Source organism: Rhinopithecus bieti, unplaced genomic scaffold, assembly GCF_001698545.2.
Source record: "Rhinopithecus bieti isolate Rb0 unplaced genomic scaffold, ASM169854v2 scaffold_13621, whole genome shotgun sequence".
Lineage (NCBI taxonomy): Eukaryota > Metazoa > Chordata > Mammalia > Primates > Cercopithecidae > Rhinopithecus > Rhinopithecus bieti.
The window spans coordinates 449655-466283 of NW_016807522.1; the positions used below are offsets into that span (position 1 = coordinate 449655).

Sequence of the window (16629 nt, forward strand, 5' to 3'; positions counted from 1 at the left end):
TGAATGCGATGATGAATGTAAAGCGTTTAACACAGGGCTTGGGTACAGTCTGCCCTCAATGAACCAATGATATGCCCTTAGGCAATTTACCTAACCTCGGCTTGCAGTTTACTCCCGCGTGAAACGGACAATAAACAATTATGCCTCTTAGGGTTTTGCTGAGGAATACATGTGTATCTAAGTTTATTTGCAAAGCACTTAGAACAGGGCGCACTGTCTTTGTTACTGTTATTATTATTGGCTATTATTGCGCAAAGGGGAAGGGAGGCGGGGCCAAGCCAGGAAGGCCCTGGAGAATCAGGGGTGCCCTCTCCTCCGGCAGAGCTTGGGCCTGGACTCACGAAGAAGGGGCTACCGTTCTCCGAGGATTCCCGCCTGCTCCCAGACCCCCGGGAGTCGTAGGAACCCGCTCCTGGACGCTGAAGTCGGCTTTCAGGGCCCCCTCGCCGGACTCCGAGGAGGGACAGAGCCTGGGAGGCCGTCGCCCCGCCCCGTCCCCGCCCCCGCGCGCAGCGGGCCCGGGGCGCCGAGACCCGCGAAGAGGAAAGCGCTAGGTCCCCGCGCCCCTCGGACCCTTGGTGGCAGGGTCTGGGCGGGTGTCATTGCGGGGGTTCAGGAGGCCCCCGGCCTGTGATCGTGAGCGGTGAGCGAGGGGTGTAGGTGGGTGGGGGTCACAGTCCCTCCCCTGGGTCCTGGCGTTGGGGATGAGAAGGCAAAGCTTTGGCGAGGAAATCGGCTCAGTCAAGGTTTGTAATGAGCGGGCAGGAGGCTTGGGGACCTCCCAGGGGGATGGTAGGACAAGAAGAATATTCTTTCTGGTTGTGTTGCGTGTGTACATGTATGTGTGCTGGGGTTGAGGGTGTTTATGGGGCGAGGTGTGCCAAGGATTCTGGAGAGCTGGTGCGTGTGTGGGAGTTGTGTGGAGTCATGGGTGTGTGGGTGGAGTAGGGCAGGGGTGCCTGGGCCTGATGAGTGGGGCAGGCATGCGAGAGGTCATGAGACTAGGGGAGAGTGCCAGGGTGCATGTGTGCGCACAGGTGTCTGTGGTTTGTGATGCAGTGAGGAGTAGGGTCGTGCACGGAGTCAATTGGGATAAATGTGTAAGAAGGTTGGAGGACTGAAAGGGATGCTGACGTTTGGGGCAAATATACAAGGAGTCCTTTGGGAGATGAATGTGTGAAGGTGGAGGCTGGGCTTGCCTAGATGGGGCTGTGTGGCAGGGGACTTCGGGGGGCAGGTCTAGGGGACAGAGGAGGGGGAATGTAGACTACAGTGAAGTTGCAGGCAGCACTGGGGGCAGGGTATGGGTGTGTGTGTGACTGGGAGGGGTGCATGGACCCAGACAGGTGGTCACAGGGTATGAACCTGGGATGGGTGTTGGGGGTGTTCACGGGGCAGGTAAGTGTATAAGGCATGGTTCAACAGGTGCAACTTATTGGGATAAGTGTGATGGGTACGTGGCTTTTGCCTGAGAGAAATGCCCAGAATTTGGTTGGGTGCAGTGGCTTATGCCTGTAATCCCAGCACTTTGGGAGGCCGAGGCTGGTGGATTGCTTGAGGTCAGGAGTTCGAGACCAGCCTGGCTAACACAGTGAAACCCTGTCTCTACTAAAAATAATAATAATTTTAAAAAAATTAGGCGGGCATGGTGGTGGGTGCCTGTAATCCTAGCTACTTGGGAGGCTGAGGCAGGAGAATGGCTTGAACCTGTGAGGCAGAGGCTGCAGTGAGCTGAGATTGCACCACTGCACTCTAGCGGATCTGCAGTGGTGGGTGGATCTGCCTGGGCAACAGATCGAGACTTTGTCTCAAAAAAAAAAAAAAAAAAAGAAAAGAAAAGAAAAGAAAAAAAGAAGAGAAAGAGAGAGAGAAATGCCCACAATTGAATGTCCTAAGTTCTCTTTGTAACCTGAGGCCAATCTTTTTTTCTCTCTGGGTCTCAGTTTCCCTATCTGTAAAATGGGTCTGAGGACCACTGCACTCACTAGTCTCTGCCTGGGTCTCTCTAAAGCAAGGGGTCAGAAGTTGAGTGAAGTGAGACTTCTACAACTTGTCTTTTTCTTCCCCCTACCCCTAGGAAACCCCTCTTGGAGTTTTCCCAAAGCCATGGACAGTCCTAGTCTTCGTGAGCTTCAACAGCCTCTGCTGGAGAGCACAGAATGTGAGACCCCTGCCCAGAAGCCTGGCAGGCATGAGCTGGGGTCCGCCTTAAGAGAGATAGCCTTTGCCGAGTCCCTGAGGGGTTTGCAGTTCCTGTCACCGCCTCTTCCCTCTGTCAGCGCTGGCCTGGGGGAACCAAGGCCCCCTGATGTTGAGGTAGGAACAGCAGACCTTAGTGGAAGGCACGGGAGGGGGCTGGGGTGAGCCCCACTACGGCCAGCATCTGGCAGGCTGACAGCTGTGCTGATCTGCCTTAGGCCTGGCGTCTCACTTCCCAGCTGTGTGTGGGCGTCTGAGATTTCCAGTTACGGTTCTTCTTGTTTTATGTCTCTCCTGGTTTCTTTACCTTTTTCTCTCCAGATTTCTCTCTCATCTTTGTTGCCTGGCTTTTGGCTTTGTCTTCCCTCTGATCTCCGACTCTGCTGTTTGGTGTCTTCAGAGTGCATGCACCTCCGGCTTTTGTCCACCCTGCTCTCTCTCTCTCTCTTTTTTTCTGTGTGTGTGTGTGTGTGTGTGTGTGGTGTGTGTGGTGTGTGAGAGGGTCTCGCTCTGCTCCCAGGCTGGGAGTGCAGTGGAGTCGATCCAGTAGTTTACTGCACCTTGACCTCCTGGTCAAGCAAGGTCCCTCCCACTCAGCCTCCTGAGTAGTGGGACGCGACAGCATGCTGCCAGCCATGCTGGCTAATTTTTGGTATTTTTTTCGTAGAGCAGAGGTTTTGCCATGTTGCCCAGGCCCTGGTCTCAAACTCCTGAGCTCAAGCAATCTTGCCTGCTGTGGCCTCCGCCCAAGTGCTGGGATTACGGTGTGAGACACCATGCCCAGCCTTCCCTTTTTTTAAAAAGTTAATGTCAGGCTTTTTATAGATTTCTCCATTTCAGGGGCCAGGGCGCACAATGGTCAGGACTGGTATCAGCATGTTTTCTTGGGGAAGGCCCGAGGGGCAGGAGGAGCTGCTTTGGGCCCCAGGAGTTTCAGACTAGCCTGGGGCAACGCATAGCGAGACTCCCATCTTTATTTTTATTTAATTTTTCATTTGTCGCTGCTGAAAATTAGCAGAACGCCGTTTACAAGAAAAAAAGAATTAGAACCAGGGTGGGGCGGTTCTGTAGTCTCAGCTACTTGGGAGACTGAGGTGGAGGAATCACTTGAGCCCAGGAGGTAGAGGCTGCAATGAGCTATGACCATACCGACGCTTACCCCAGCCTGGGCAACAGGACGGCGAGGACGCAGACAGACAGAAAGAGACAAGAGAGGGAGAGAGGGAGAGAGAGAGAGAAGAGAAAGGGAGGGACCCGGGAAGGAAGGAGGGAAAGAAAAGAGAAGAGAGAGAGAAAGAAGGAAGAGGAATGAAGCGAAAGAAGAAGAAGGAAGGAAAGGAAAGGAAGGGAAGGAAAGAGAAGGAAAGAAGGGAAGAGAAGAGAAAAGGAAGGAAGAAGGAAGAAAGAAGGAAAAGAAGGGAAGGGAAGGAGAAAGGAAGGAAGGAAGGAAAGAAAGAAGGAAAGAAGGGAGAAGGAAGAAGGAAGGAGAGAGAAGGAAGAGAAGCAAGGCAGGCAGGCAGGCAACAATCACGATGAACTCTTATGGTTTCTGTTGGTCAGGAATTTGGGACTCAGTTGCATGGTTCTGCCTCTGGGTCTTTCATGAGGTTGCATTCAGCTGGTGGGTGGAACTAGAACAGTCAGGAGCTGGCTGGGTACTTTTCTTTTTCTTCATGGTGTCTTAGGGCTTCCTTTTTTTTTTTTTTTTTTTTTTTTTTGAGATGGAGTTTTGCCTTTGTTGCCCAGGTTGGAGTGCAATGGTGCAATCTCAGCTCACTGCAACCTCCGCCTCCTGGGTTCAAGCGAATTCCCCTGCCTCAGCCTCCCGAGTAGCTGGGATTACAGGCTTGTGTCACCATGCCCAGCTAATTTTATATTTTTAGTAGAGACACGGGTTTCACTGTGTTGCTCAGGTTGGTCTTAAACTCCTGACCTCAGGTGATCCATCCACCTCAGCCTCCCAAAGTGCCGGATTACGGGCGTGAGCCACTGTGCCCAGCCGAGTCTTAGAGCTTCCATATGTGGTCCCTCCATATAAGCTGCTTTGGGATTCCTTACAGCATAACAGCTTCAGGGCATCAGGCTGCTTATGTACCTCCAGCCTGCAGCATGAATGTTGCAGCAAAGCAGAAGCTGCCTCACCTTTTCTGATTTCGCATGACTTCCACCATATTCTTTTTTTTTTTTGAGATGGAGTCTCGCTCTGTCGTCCAGGCTGGAGTGCAGTGGCGCAAACTTGGCTCACTGCAAGCTCCGCCTCCCGGGTTCACACCATTCTCCTGCCTCAGCCTCCCGAGTAGCTGGGACTACAGGCGCCCGCCACCACTCCCAGCCAATTTTTTTGTATTTTTAGTAGAGACGGGGTTTCTGTGTTAGCCAGGATGGTCTCGATCTCCTGACCTCGTGATCCACCCGCCTCGGCCTCCCAAAGTGCTGGGATTACAAGTGTGAGCCACCGCGCCCAGCCTTCCACCATATTTCTGTTAATTACAAGTGAGTCATGAGTCTGCTCAAATTCAAGGGGAGGGGACACAGAACTCATCCCTTGATGGGAGGGATATCAAAGTCACATGGTAATAAAAGCATGTGGGGCCAGGCGCTGTGGCTCATGCCTGTAATCCCAATACTTTGGGAGGCCAAGACAAATGAATTGCTTGAGGTCAGGAGTTCAAGACCAGCCTGACCAATGTAGTGAAAGCCCATCTCTACTAAAAATACAAAAATTAGGCCGGGCTCGGTGGCTCACGCCTGTAATCCCAGCACTTTGAGAGGCTGAGGCGGGCGGATCACGAGGTCAGGAGTTTAAAACCAGCCTGGCCAACACGGTGAAACCCAGTCTCTACTAAATAAAAAAATACAAAAATTAGCCAGGTGTGGTGGTGCACACCTGTAATCCCAGCTACTCAGGAGGCTGAGGCAGGAGAATCACTTGAACCTGGGAGGTGGAGGTTGCAGTGAGCGGAGATCGAGCCACTGCACTCCAGCCTGGGCAACAGAGCGAGACTCCTGTCTCAAAAAAAAAAAAAGTTTAAAAATCTAGACTCTACATTAGTTTTCAGCAGGCAGGTTTGCCCTAATCATTTAGGCCATTGGAGCATTTTATAATCTCAATCTTTTATTTATTTATTTATTAGAGACAGGGTCTTGCTCCATTGCTCAGGCTGGAGGGCAGACATGTGATCATAGCTCACTGGAGTCTCAAACTTCTGGGCTCAAGCCATCCTCCTGCCTCAGCTTCCCAAGTAGCTGAGACTATAGGTACAAGACACCATGCCTAGCTAATTTTTTTTTTTTTTTTGAGATAGAGTCTCACTCTGTTGCCCAGGCTGGAGTGCAGTAGCGCAATCTCGGCTCATTGCAAGCTCTGCCTGCCGGGTTCATGCCATTCTTCTGCTTCAGCCTCCTGAGTAGCTGGGACTACAGGTGCATGCCACCACACCCGGCGAATTTTGTTTTTGTATTTTTAGTAGAGGTGGGGTTTCACTGTGTTAGCCAGGATGGTCTTGATCTCCTGACCTCACGATTTGCCATCCTTGGCCTCCCAAAGTGCTGGGATTACAGGTGTGAGCCACCACACTTGGCCCATGCCTAGCTAATTTTTAAAGTTTTTTGTAGAGATGGGGTCTTGCTATATTGCCCAGGCTGGTCTCAAACTTCTGGCTTCAAATGATCCTCCCGCCTTGGCCTCCTTAAGTGTTGGGATGACAGGTGTGAGCCACTGTGCCCGGCCAATAATCTCCATCTTTTTGCAGGTTCCTTGTTTCATTGGCGTTTGTCCCCATTCAGGGGCTTTTCTTTTTGAGACAGAGTCTTACTCTGTCACCCATGCGGGAGTGCTGTGGCTCCATCTCGGCTTGCGGCAACCTCTACCTCCTGGGTTCAAGTGATTTTTCTGCCTCAGCCTCCTGAGTAGCTGGGATTACAGGGGCACCCCACCATGCCCGGCTAATTTTTTTATTTTTAGTAGAGACGAGGTTTCACCATGTTGGCCAGGCTGGTCTCCAACTCCCGACCTCAGGTGATCCACACACCTTGGTCTCCCAAAGTGCTGGGATTACAGGCATAAGCCACTGCGCCCGGCCATTCAGGGGCTTTTCATTCAGACATTATAAACAATTGTAGCATCCATGATTGGATCCGTGAACCCCTTGAAAATGAACTGAAAACTCTGGGTGTGGTTGGGGCTCTTCTCTGGAGACATGGTCCATAGCTTCCCTTCAAAGGGCTCCAGGATACAAATGTCAAAAGTCCATCTCTGGCCAGGTGTGGTGGCTCATGCCTGTAATCCCAGCACTCTGGGAGGCCGAGACGGGTGGATCACCTGAGGTCAGGAGTTCAAGACCATCCTGGCCAACATGGTGAAACACTGTCTCTACTGAAAATACAAAATTAGCCAGGCATGATGGCGCGTGCCTGTAATCCCAGCTACTCCGGAAGCTGAGGCAGGAGAATCATTTGGATCTGGGAGGCAGTGAGCTGAGACTGTGCCATTGTACTCCAGCCTGGGTGACAGAGCAAAACTCTGCCTCAAACAAACACCAAAAGCCCATCTCTGAACACGTTTTTTTCTCTTTGTATCTCTGGGGAAGCCCTGGGGGCAGGTATTGGCCTTTGAGGGCTATGGAGAGCAGAGCAATGGGGCAGGAAAGGTGGATGGAGATGCCCACCTGGGCACTTTCCGGCCCATAGGACATGTCATCCAGTGACAGTGACTCGGACTGGGATGACGGCAGCCGTCTTTCACCATTTCTACCCCACGACCACCTCGGCTTGGCTGTCTTCTCCATGCTGTGCTGTTTCTGGCCTGTGGGCATCGCTGCCTTCTGTCTAGCCCAGAAGGTCAGTCTGTGTGTGGGAGTTGGAGGGGACTGGGCATAAAGGAGAAAAATGCCCCACAAAAACAAAGAGCCATATACCTGAGGCGGGAAGGTGGAGGGCAGCCCAGAGTGTTAGTTAAGAACCTGAACTCAAATCCTGAGTCTGCCACTCTCTGCAATATATATAGAGTCTCACTTTGTTGCCCAGGCTGGAGTACAGTGGTGCAATCTCGGCTCACTGCAACCTCCGCCTCCTGGGTTCAAGTGATTCTCTTGCCTCAGCCTCCTGAATAGCTGGGATTACAGACATGCGCCACCATGCCCGGCTAATTTTTGAATTTTTAGTAGAGACGGGGTTTCACCACGTTGGCCATGCTGGTCTCGAACTCCTGACCTCAAGTGATCCTCCCACCTTGGCCCACCAAAGTGCTGGGATTACGGGCGTGAGCCACGGTGCCCAGATCTCTGCAAGATTTTGGGCAAGTCACTTAACTTCCCTGTGCCTCACTTTCCTCATCTGTAAAGTGGGAATAATTGCTACCTCTGGGTCAATGTGAGAATCAAATGAGTTAGAACAGTGGCGTATACCATTTTAATGTTTTTATTAATCACTCAGCATCCCTGTGCCTGACCTATAGTAGGTGCTACGTATCTGCTTTTGGAATACATGCATGCATGAATGAATGGGTATGTTGGGTGGGGGAGAGACCAGGGGGTCTGGGACTGAGGGGATGCCTGGGTCACTGCTGCCCACTGCCTCTACAGACCAACAAGGCTTGGGCCAAGGGGACATCCAGGGGGCAGGGGCCGCCTCCCGCCGTGCCTTCCTGCTGGGGGTCCTCGCCGTCGGGCTGGGCGTGTGCACGTATGCGGCTGCCCTGGTGACCCTGGCCGCCTACCTTGCCTCCCGAGACCCGCCCTAGTTGCCCCTACAGCCCTCACTGTGAACCCTGAGGCTGGCAGCCCAGCAAATCTGTGGGCAGAGAGTGGAGAATCTTGGTGGATGAGGCTGCGGCAGCGGCAGGAGCATCTAGAAACGGGAGCGAGCTGGACTGGAACCCCTCCCCTTCCTGGCCACCGCTCATCAGGCGGCAGCAACGTGAGATTAAACACCAGACACTCTTGCAGCAAACCAGAGTCTGTTCATGTGTGTGGGAGGATGGAAGGGGTTGGGGGTGATTGAGACCAACAGGGGACTGACTGGTCAGGGTGACGGGCTGTGGTGGGCATCCCCAGGGTACTTGCTCCCTGAGACCTGAGCTGGAAAAGGGGAAGAGGGTTTTTTTTTTTTTTTTTTTTTGAGAGATGGTCTCCCTGTTGTCCAGGCTGGAGTGCTGTGGCACAATCATGGCTCACTGCAGCCTTGAACTCCTGGGCTCAAGCAATCTTCCTGATTGAGCCCAGGAGCCTCTAAAGTAGCCAGGACTACAGGCACCTGCCACCACACCCAGCTGATTAAAAAAAATTTTTTTTTTTTTTTGTAAAGACAAGGCATCATCGCTACATTGCCCAGGCTGGTCTGAAACTCCTGGGCTCAACTGATCCTCCCGCCTTGGCCTCCCAAAGAGCTGAGATTACAGGCATGAGCGACCATGCCTGCCGGTTTCTAAACAGCAGGATGTTCTCATTCCAATATTGGTGGTTAGCAGAGAACTGGAGAGAGCTGAGTTCCAAGTCCTTACTCCTCTACCTGTTAGCTGTGTAAGCTTGGCCCAAGTGACTTCTCTTGAAGCCTCATTTTTTCTCCTCTACAAAATGGGACTTTCTGCACACCTCAGGCTGTAGTGAGGATTAAAGGCATCATATATGGAAATGACTGCTGTTGCTATCTCCCTCAAGTTTTTTTTTTTTTTCTTTTTTTTGAGACAGGATCTCCCTCTGTCACCCAGACTGGAATGCAGTGGCACGATCTTGGCTGACTGCAGCCTCAACCTTCCAGGTTCAAGTGATCCTCCCTCCTCAGCCTCCCAAGGAGCTGGGACCACAGGCGTGTGCCACAATGCCTGGCTAATTTTTTGTATTTTTTATTTTTTTGAGACGGAGTCTCGCTCTGTCGCCAGGCTGGAGTGTAATGGTGCAATCTCGGCTGACTGCAACCTCCGCCTTCCGGGTTTAAGCGATTCTCCTGCCTCAGCCTCCTGAGTAGCTGGGATTACAGGCACGCACCACCGCACCTGGCTGATTTTTGTATTTTTAGTAGAGATGGGTTTTCACCATGTTGGTCAGGTTGGTCTCCAACTCCTGACCTCAGGTGATCCACCAACCTCAGCCTCCCAAAGTGCTGGGATTACAGGCGTGAGCCACCGAGCCTTTATTGCCTGATAATATCTAGCCCCTCTTAGTGGCTCAGTGAGCACTTCCTATGTGCCTCTGCTAAATGCTTGTGGCAGATGTGTTTTCCCTGTCCAGGTGCCAACACTTCCATGTTTCCTTAAGGATGCATCCATTTCCCTATTGCAGGCCATTTGGTTTGAATGGGACTGCCTCCAACTCCAGGCAGGGTTTGGCCCCATCTCTCCTAAAAATACAAAAATTAGGCTGGGCAGAGTGGCTCACGTCTGTAATCCCCAGCACTTTGGGCAGCCGAGGCAGGCAAATCACCTGAGGTCAGGATTTCGAGACCAGCCTGGCAAACATGGTGAAACCACGTCTCTGCTAAAAATACAAAAATTAGGCAGGGCGCGATGGCTCATGCCTGTCATCTCAGCACTTTGGGAGGCAGAGGTGGGCAGATCACCTGAGGTCGGGAGTTAGAGATCAGCCTGACCAACATGGAGAAACCCTGTCTCTACTAAAAATACAAAAATGAGCTGGGTGTGGTGGCGTGCGCCTGTAGTCCCAGCTACTCAGGAGGCTGAGGCAGGAGAATCACTTGCGGAGGTTGCAGTGAGCCGAGATCACCCCACTGCACTCCAGCCTGGGCAACAGAATGGGATTCCATCTCAAAACAAAACAAAACAAGACAGAGACTATAACAACAGCCCCATCTCACAGGGTTGGTGCGTGAGATTCCTCCCCATGGCTTACAAGGCCCCACCTGCATGCTTGCCCGTTCCCTGCAGCCCCATCTGCTCTCCTGCTCTTGCTCACTGGCTCTGGCCACCCTGTTCACCAAGCTGGTCCCCAGTCCCTGGGGGGTCCTTCCCCACGTTATCCAAGAGCTCACGCCCTTTCTTCCTTCAGGGTGCCCTGCTCTGTGAAGGCACTGATGCCTGATGTACTGAATTTGCCCTCCATAAAGGGACTCTCCCAAACTCCTGTTTCCTGCTGTTTACTTTTTTATAGATTTACTACCATCTGACAAATTCCAGTTTACCTCCCTGCTCCTCTGGGATCTCACTAGCAGGGCCTGCACACAATGGGTACTCAACAGACATTTGTTAAAGTGAATTACTTTATTGACTTATCTATTCCATAAATGTGAGCTCTTCTGAATGTTATCCTTGCTGGGGGCTGTCACAGGCCAAGGCCTTCCCACAGGAGCCCTGTGGTTACAGAGCTGCAGGCTCACAGGAGCCCATAGGACAGAGGCAAGGCGGGGCCGCTGGTTTGCTTCAGGCTATAGGGGGTGAGTGGGTGGAGGCAGTGGGAGCGGCCCTCTGCCCCAGCTTGCCTCAGCTTTTGGAGTAACGCCTCTGCAGCGATTCCCGGTAGAAGCGGAAGACGTGTTGCGAAGCGGCCTGGGCCGCAGCCAGGCACTGCTGGAGCTGCACGGGAGAGACCGGTCAGTGCTGGGGGCTGAGCCCTGCATGCACACGTGACTTAGTTGACCCAGGAGTTTCTGCTGACCCCACCTGACTCCTTTAACCTCCCATCACTCCCCTGCCCCCAAGTGAGGCAGGTGGTGAGGGATTATTTCCCATTTAATGAGCTGTTTTTTAGAGATCAGGAAAAGGGCGAAGGGCTTCAAGATCAGATTCTGACAGCAACAGGATTCAGACCAATCAGGTATCCTCACACCTTGGAGGCCCCAGCTTTGCAGAGCTATGGAATTGGAGAGTGCACAGAAGGGGATTTTACAGCCATGGGCCCCTTGAGCCCAAATAATCTAAGAGCCATGGAATCAAGAGACTCCCAGTCTTCACTGCCATGTATTCCTAGATTCCTGAGGTCCAGGTTGGACATGCTTTTGCAGACAGTCTGGTCCAAGAGTTTCTAGGCTCTGTCCCTTAGCCTGAGACCCGGAATTCCCGTGGTTCACCACTCTGAGCTGGGAGCTAGGGGACCATCACATGCCCTCTTCTGACTTCAAACAGAGCTCATCCTCTTTTTGCCTGTCTCATAAATTGGGCTTCCCTTAAACATTTTCGCAAAGGTTTCTGGGACCATGAAGTTTGAAAACTCCCTCTTTTTTACAAGAAGAAATGTAAGAGGCTCTCCTGAAGCCTCTCAGAATCCAGGGTAGAGTTGGGACAAGACCGTATATCAGTGGGAGGGAAGGTTCTGGCTTTTCCCCTCATCCCCATGCTGGTACCTCAGAGTCCGAGTAGAGCCCCTTGGTGCTGGACATCAGCAGCTTCCGTTCCACGCTGTCCAGGGCAAAGGTCAGGACTGCCCGGGCCTCCTAGGTACAAGGGGTAGAAGGTGGTGGGGGACCTAGGACCTTCCCCTCAGATAAAATCTCAGCCAGTCCTTTGGCCAGGCACAGTGGCTCATGACAATACTCTCAGCACTTTGGGAGGCCGAGGCAGGACACTGATTGAGGCCAGGAATTCAAGACCAGTATGGGCAAAAGAGGAAGACTCCATCTCTAAAAAAAAAAGAAAAAAAAGAAGAAAGAAAACAAAAAAAAAAGTAGCTGGACATGGGGGTGCATACCTGAGTTCCCAGCTATTCAGGAGGCAGAGGTGGGAGGACTGCTTAAGCCCAGGAGCTTGAAGCTTCAGTGAGCTGTGATCGTACTACACTCCAGCATGGGCGACAGTGAGACCCTGTCTCAACACCCCGCTTCCCACCACACACCTGCAGCCAGTCCCACTGAGGGGACTCCGGACCCTTGGCCCCCAGGCCCCTCCCTTTCCACAGCCAGGTGCTCACCTATCAAGCATGAAGCGCAGTCATTTTTTGTCTACACCACTCCTTCCCTACTTCCCTAGGTATAGCCCTCTGCCTTTCCTTTGTAGAACTGTACTCCATGCCCCTTATTCCAACCACGTGGTTCTGACAGGGGCTTCCAAGCTTAGTATTCCTGCCCCAAGGGGCTAGCCACAGTGCTACTCACTTATCTGGTGCCTCTCGGCCTCTCAGTCATCCTTCCATGCTCTGCCCCAGAGGGGCCGGAAGCCAGCAAGCTGTATGTCCCAGACTCCCTTACCAGCTAGTTTCCAGCAGTAATGAGGTGGGAGAATGGAAGAAGAGCAGCACCCTGGTCCTCACTGACAATAGCAGGTGCTGATGGCTGTGGCTGTGTGACAGCCACGGAGGTGTGGTGGGTTCTGGACCTCAGTGGCCAGGGCAGAGGCAGGACATGCTATGTGCATGCAGAGCCAATTGAGATGATGTCTCCAACATGACAGAGCAGGAGCTGGCTCGCAGGTTCAGCCCAGGTCTGGGAGGGGTTTCTCATCTTTGGGTGTCACTCCTGGTTCCTTTTTCCTCCTCTAGCTCCTCCAACACTGTTGTTACAAAGTCCCTGCATTTAACTCCCTCCATCTGAAACCCTCCAAGTGGTTTCTGTCTTCTTGACTGGAGGGGACCATTATAGCACTGGGCAGAAAACTCAGAATAACCTGAGCTTAGGACACTGTACCTGAGCCGACGAGGAAAGCTCTCTTGTCTTCTTGTTTGCTTTTGAGCCTCTTAAGATGGAAATGGAGCTTAAGGGGTCAGTCCCAGCCTCAGGAGAGATGCTGGCTGAGAGAATGAAGCTAACGTGGAGAGAAAGGCAGGGATGAGAAGTGAAGCAAGGACATCCTGATGCTGTTTAAAGTCCTGGTTTTATTTTTTTTTTTTTGAGATGGAGTTTCACTCTTTCACCCAGGCTGGAGTGAAATGGCATGATCTCAGCTCACTGCAACCTCCACCCTTTGGGTTCCAGTGATTCTCATGCCTCAGCCTCCCGAGAAGCTGGGATTACAGGCATGTACCACCACGCCCAGCCAACCTTTGTATTTTTAGTAGAGACGGGGTTTCGCCATGTTGGCCAGGCTGGTCTCAAACTCCTGGCCTCAGGTGATCTGCCCACCTCGGACTCCCAAAATGCTGGGATTACAGGTGTAAGCCACCACACCCGGCCATACATTTCCTTTCTAGTTTATTTATTTATATTTTGAGATGGAGTTTCACTCTTGTTGCCCAGGTCGGAATGTAATGGCACGATCTCGGCTCACCACAACCTCCACCTCCCGGGTTCAGGTGATTCTCCTGCCTCAGACTCCTGAGTAGCTGAGATTACAGGCATGCACCACCACACCTGGCTAATTTTGTATTTTTAGTAGAGATGGGGTTTCTCCATGTTGGTCAGGCTGGTCTTGAACTCCTGACCTCAGATGATCTGCCCACCTCGGCCTCCCAAAATGCTGGGATTACAGGTGTGAGCCACCGCACCCGGCCCCACATTTCCTTTCTAATTAAGCAAGTTTGAGCTGGGTTTCTAGCACTTGCTGCTAAATGAACCATGATGATAAGAGCAGCCCTTGCTAAGTGGGATTGAGGTGGCATGAGCCTATTGTCTGCGAGAAGTGAGGCCTGGAGGAAGGGAGGGGGAGCTGTCTGGCCTCTGCCCTTCAGCCACCCTGATCTTCACACCTACCTTTTCTTGCTTGGATGTAGGATCCAGCACGAGAGTCCCATCAGAGTCTAGGGCACAGGTGACCCCACAGAAGAGAGCCCGCATGGGCACACCTGCATCCACCAATGCCATGCAGGCAGCATTCAGACAACAGGCCAGGAGCTGAGCACCACAGGCAATGGTTAAGTTTCTTTTTTTTTTTTTTTTTGGAGACGGAGTTTTGCTCGTTGCCCAGGCTGCAGTGCGATGGCGTGATCTCAGCTCACTGGAATCTCCACCTCCCGGGTTCAAGCGATTCTCCTGCCTCAACCCCCTGAGTAGCTGGGATTACAGGCATGTACCACCACACCCGGCTAATCTTTGTATTCTTAGTAGAGACGGGGTATCACCATGTTGGCCAGGCTGGTCTCAAACTCCTGACCTCAGGTGATCCACCTGCCTCGGGCTCCCAAAGTGCTGGGATTACAGGCGTGAGCCACCGCGCCTAGCCTAAGAAGTTTCTACTGTAGGCCTGGCCAGCGGAGCAGATCCATGCCTCCCTCCACCAGGCTGATGCCTGTGGCAGACATCACTAATCGGTCACAGAAGGGCAGTATGGCAGAGTGCTTAAAAGTGGTCTGGGGATCAAGTAGCCCTGGGTTCCAGACCCAGTTTTGCTCTCTCAGCTGTGTGACCTTGAACAAATGACTTAGAGTCTCAATCTCCTCATCTGTTAGACAGGGAATATAATATTCAACAGGTATGTACTGAAGTACGTACCACACACTTGTTGGCAAGTAGGGTCAGAGAAAGGAAGAAACCTTCCAAAGTCACATGGGGGAGGCACTGGCAAAGCCAGGCTCAAAACTTGGGTAGCGGCCACTCAGCGGTGACAGAGCTGGCAGGGCAATGGAGGAAGAGCCATCGCGCTGCTGCCTGCAGGGAGCTCACAGTGGAAAGACAGCACAGGTTGGGAGTCAGTTGGCTCTGCCTCAGTTTCCTCATGTGTGTCTTCTCCAGGCAGAGCAGGCCACACAAAGGCCACAGCTTTAGAGTCAACCGGTTCCAGCTCTGCTGCTGATCCTCCACTACTTCCTCTGGGCTTTACTTTCCCCTTCTGTAAAATGGGGTCACAATACTTTCTCTCTCTGCCCATCCATAAAATGTCTGTCCCGTTCAGGGCCATGTTCCAGTAAAGCCTTCTACAGTGCCTAATTCTGGTCCTCAACCTCAACCTCCCTCACCTCAGACAGGGAGATCTTTCAAGGCCAAGCTCCTGACTCAGCTGCTGTCTGCTCAGGGCGCCCCCAGCACTGAGGGCCTAAAATCCACTGAGGTGCCGAGTAGAAGTGATTGCCGGCTGGGCACAGTAGCTCACGCCCGTAATCCCAGCACTTTGGGAGGCCAAGGTGGGCTGATCACTTGAGGTCAGGAGTTCGAGACCAGGCTGGCCAACATGGCAAAACCCTGTCTCTACTAAAAATACAAAAATTAGCCTGGTGTGATGGCGGGCACCTGTAACTCCAGCTACTCAGGAGGCTAAAGCATGGGAATCGCTTGAGCCCAGGAAGTAGAGGTTGCAGTAAGCTGACACTGCACCACTGCCTCCACCCTGAGCGACAGAGTGAGCCTGTCTGAAAAACAAAGAAAAAAACCAAAAAAACCAAGAGATTGGCACAGGCTCTGGAGTCAGATGGGCCTGGGCTTGAGTCCCTCCTGTGTGGCCTTCCAGCTGTGTGACCTTGGGCAAGCCCCTTCCCCTCTCTGGGCCTCAGTTTTGTCACCTGAAACATGCGAACATAAGAACACTCATTTGCCAGGGTCCTTGGGCTCTAGAACTAGATGGTCTGGGTCTAAATCTTGGCTCTGCCACTTCCATGGGGATCATTAAGGGCATGTGCTATATTAAATGAGTTAATGTGTATAAGGCACACAGAACAGTGCCTGGCACATAAGTAAGCACCCAGGCTGTTTGCTCTCCTTCTTCACTGAGCTGGCACCTGTTAAGTGTTTGAAGTCTTTCTGGCTAGCAGAGAGCATATATATAGCCACCAGAAGGGAGGCAATCAGGAGACTTCCTGGAGGAGGCGGCCTGGGAGAAAGGATACAGAGCCAGCATCGCTGACAACCTGCAGCACCACAGTGATGGAGGTGCGGGGGTGCAATGTGCCCAGGATCACCGCCTCGCACGTGTTCCTGATCAGCCGCTCCCGGCTCTTCTCTGCAACACCTGGGGAAATTGAAGAGCGGCTGTCAGGGTCTTCCCCTTCATGTGACTCACCTTCCTCCATACGCCCCACCCAAACCCCTGGAAAGGGCCCACAGTCTCAGCCTGGGATGGTGCAGGTACCTGGGATGATGGAAGCTTCCAGTAGGAAGAAGGCAAGGCCTGACTGCTGTCCACCGACCCCTGCTACCTCCAGCATCCACCAAAGGGACCATCCAGGGGAAGAAGACTTGGGAGTTCCATGTCTATGCTGCTACCCACACCCACTCCCACCCTAGTAGGCCCAGCCAGTGGGGACTGAAGGATATGAGGGTAAAAGCGTGGAAAAACAAGTTAATGGGCCAGGCACAGTGGCTCACGCCTGTAATTCCAACACTTTGGGAGGATGAGGCAGGTGGATCACTTGAGGTCAGGAGTTTGACACCAGCCTCACCAACATGGTGAAACGCTGTCTCTACTAAAAATACAAAAATTAGCTGGGCGTGATGGCTCACACCTGTAATTCCAGCTACTTGGGAGCCTGAGACAGGAGAATTGCTTGATCCTGGGAGGCGGAGGTTGCAGTGAGCTGAGATCAAGCCACTGCACTCCAGCCTCGGCAACAGAGCAAGACTCCGTCTTAAAAATATAAAATTAGGCCGGGCGTGGTGGCTCAAGCCTGTAATCCCAGCACTTTG

General features: G+C 52.5%; 2 protein-coding genes across 3 annotated transcripts in view; one reads left to right on the plus strand and one right to left on the minus strand.

Moving 5' to 3' along the window:
* Window positions 1-272: 272 nt before the first annotated feature.
* On the plus strand, window positions 273-8145 carry TMEM91 (transmembrane protein 91). The gene is given in 5 exon segments (XM_017882727.1): window positions 273-746; window positions 2078-2316; window positions 6889-7038; window positions 7782-7797; window positions 7800-8145. Coding segments are annotated over 4 exon segments (516 nt in total). The 5' UTR covers window positions 273-746; window positions 2078-2106; the 3' UTR covers window positions 7940-8145.
* Window positions 8146-10392: 2247 nt separating this feature from the next.
* Window positions 10393-16629, minus strand: part of EXOSC5 (exosome component 5) — a 12343-nt gene continuing 6106 nt past the window's right edge. Inside the window, exons 3-6 of one of the 2 annotated variants that reach the window (XM_017882724.1) lie at window positions 15834-15955; window positions 13768-13908; window positions 11491-11580; window positions 10393-10723 (exon numbers count right to left, since the gene is read on the minus strand). In XM_017882724.1, coding sequence (XP_017738213.1) covers window positions 10631-10723; window positions 11491-11580; window positions 13768-13908; window positions 15834-15955 — 446 coding nt within the window. In that variant the 3' untranslated portion in view covers window positions 10393-10630. Of the gene's footprint in view, window positions 10724-11490; window positions 11581-11897; window positions 12884-13767; window positions 13909-15833; window positions 15956-16629 lie in introns of those variants that run through there. The other variant, XM_017882725.1, reaches the window with a different exon arrangement.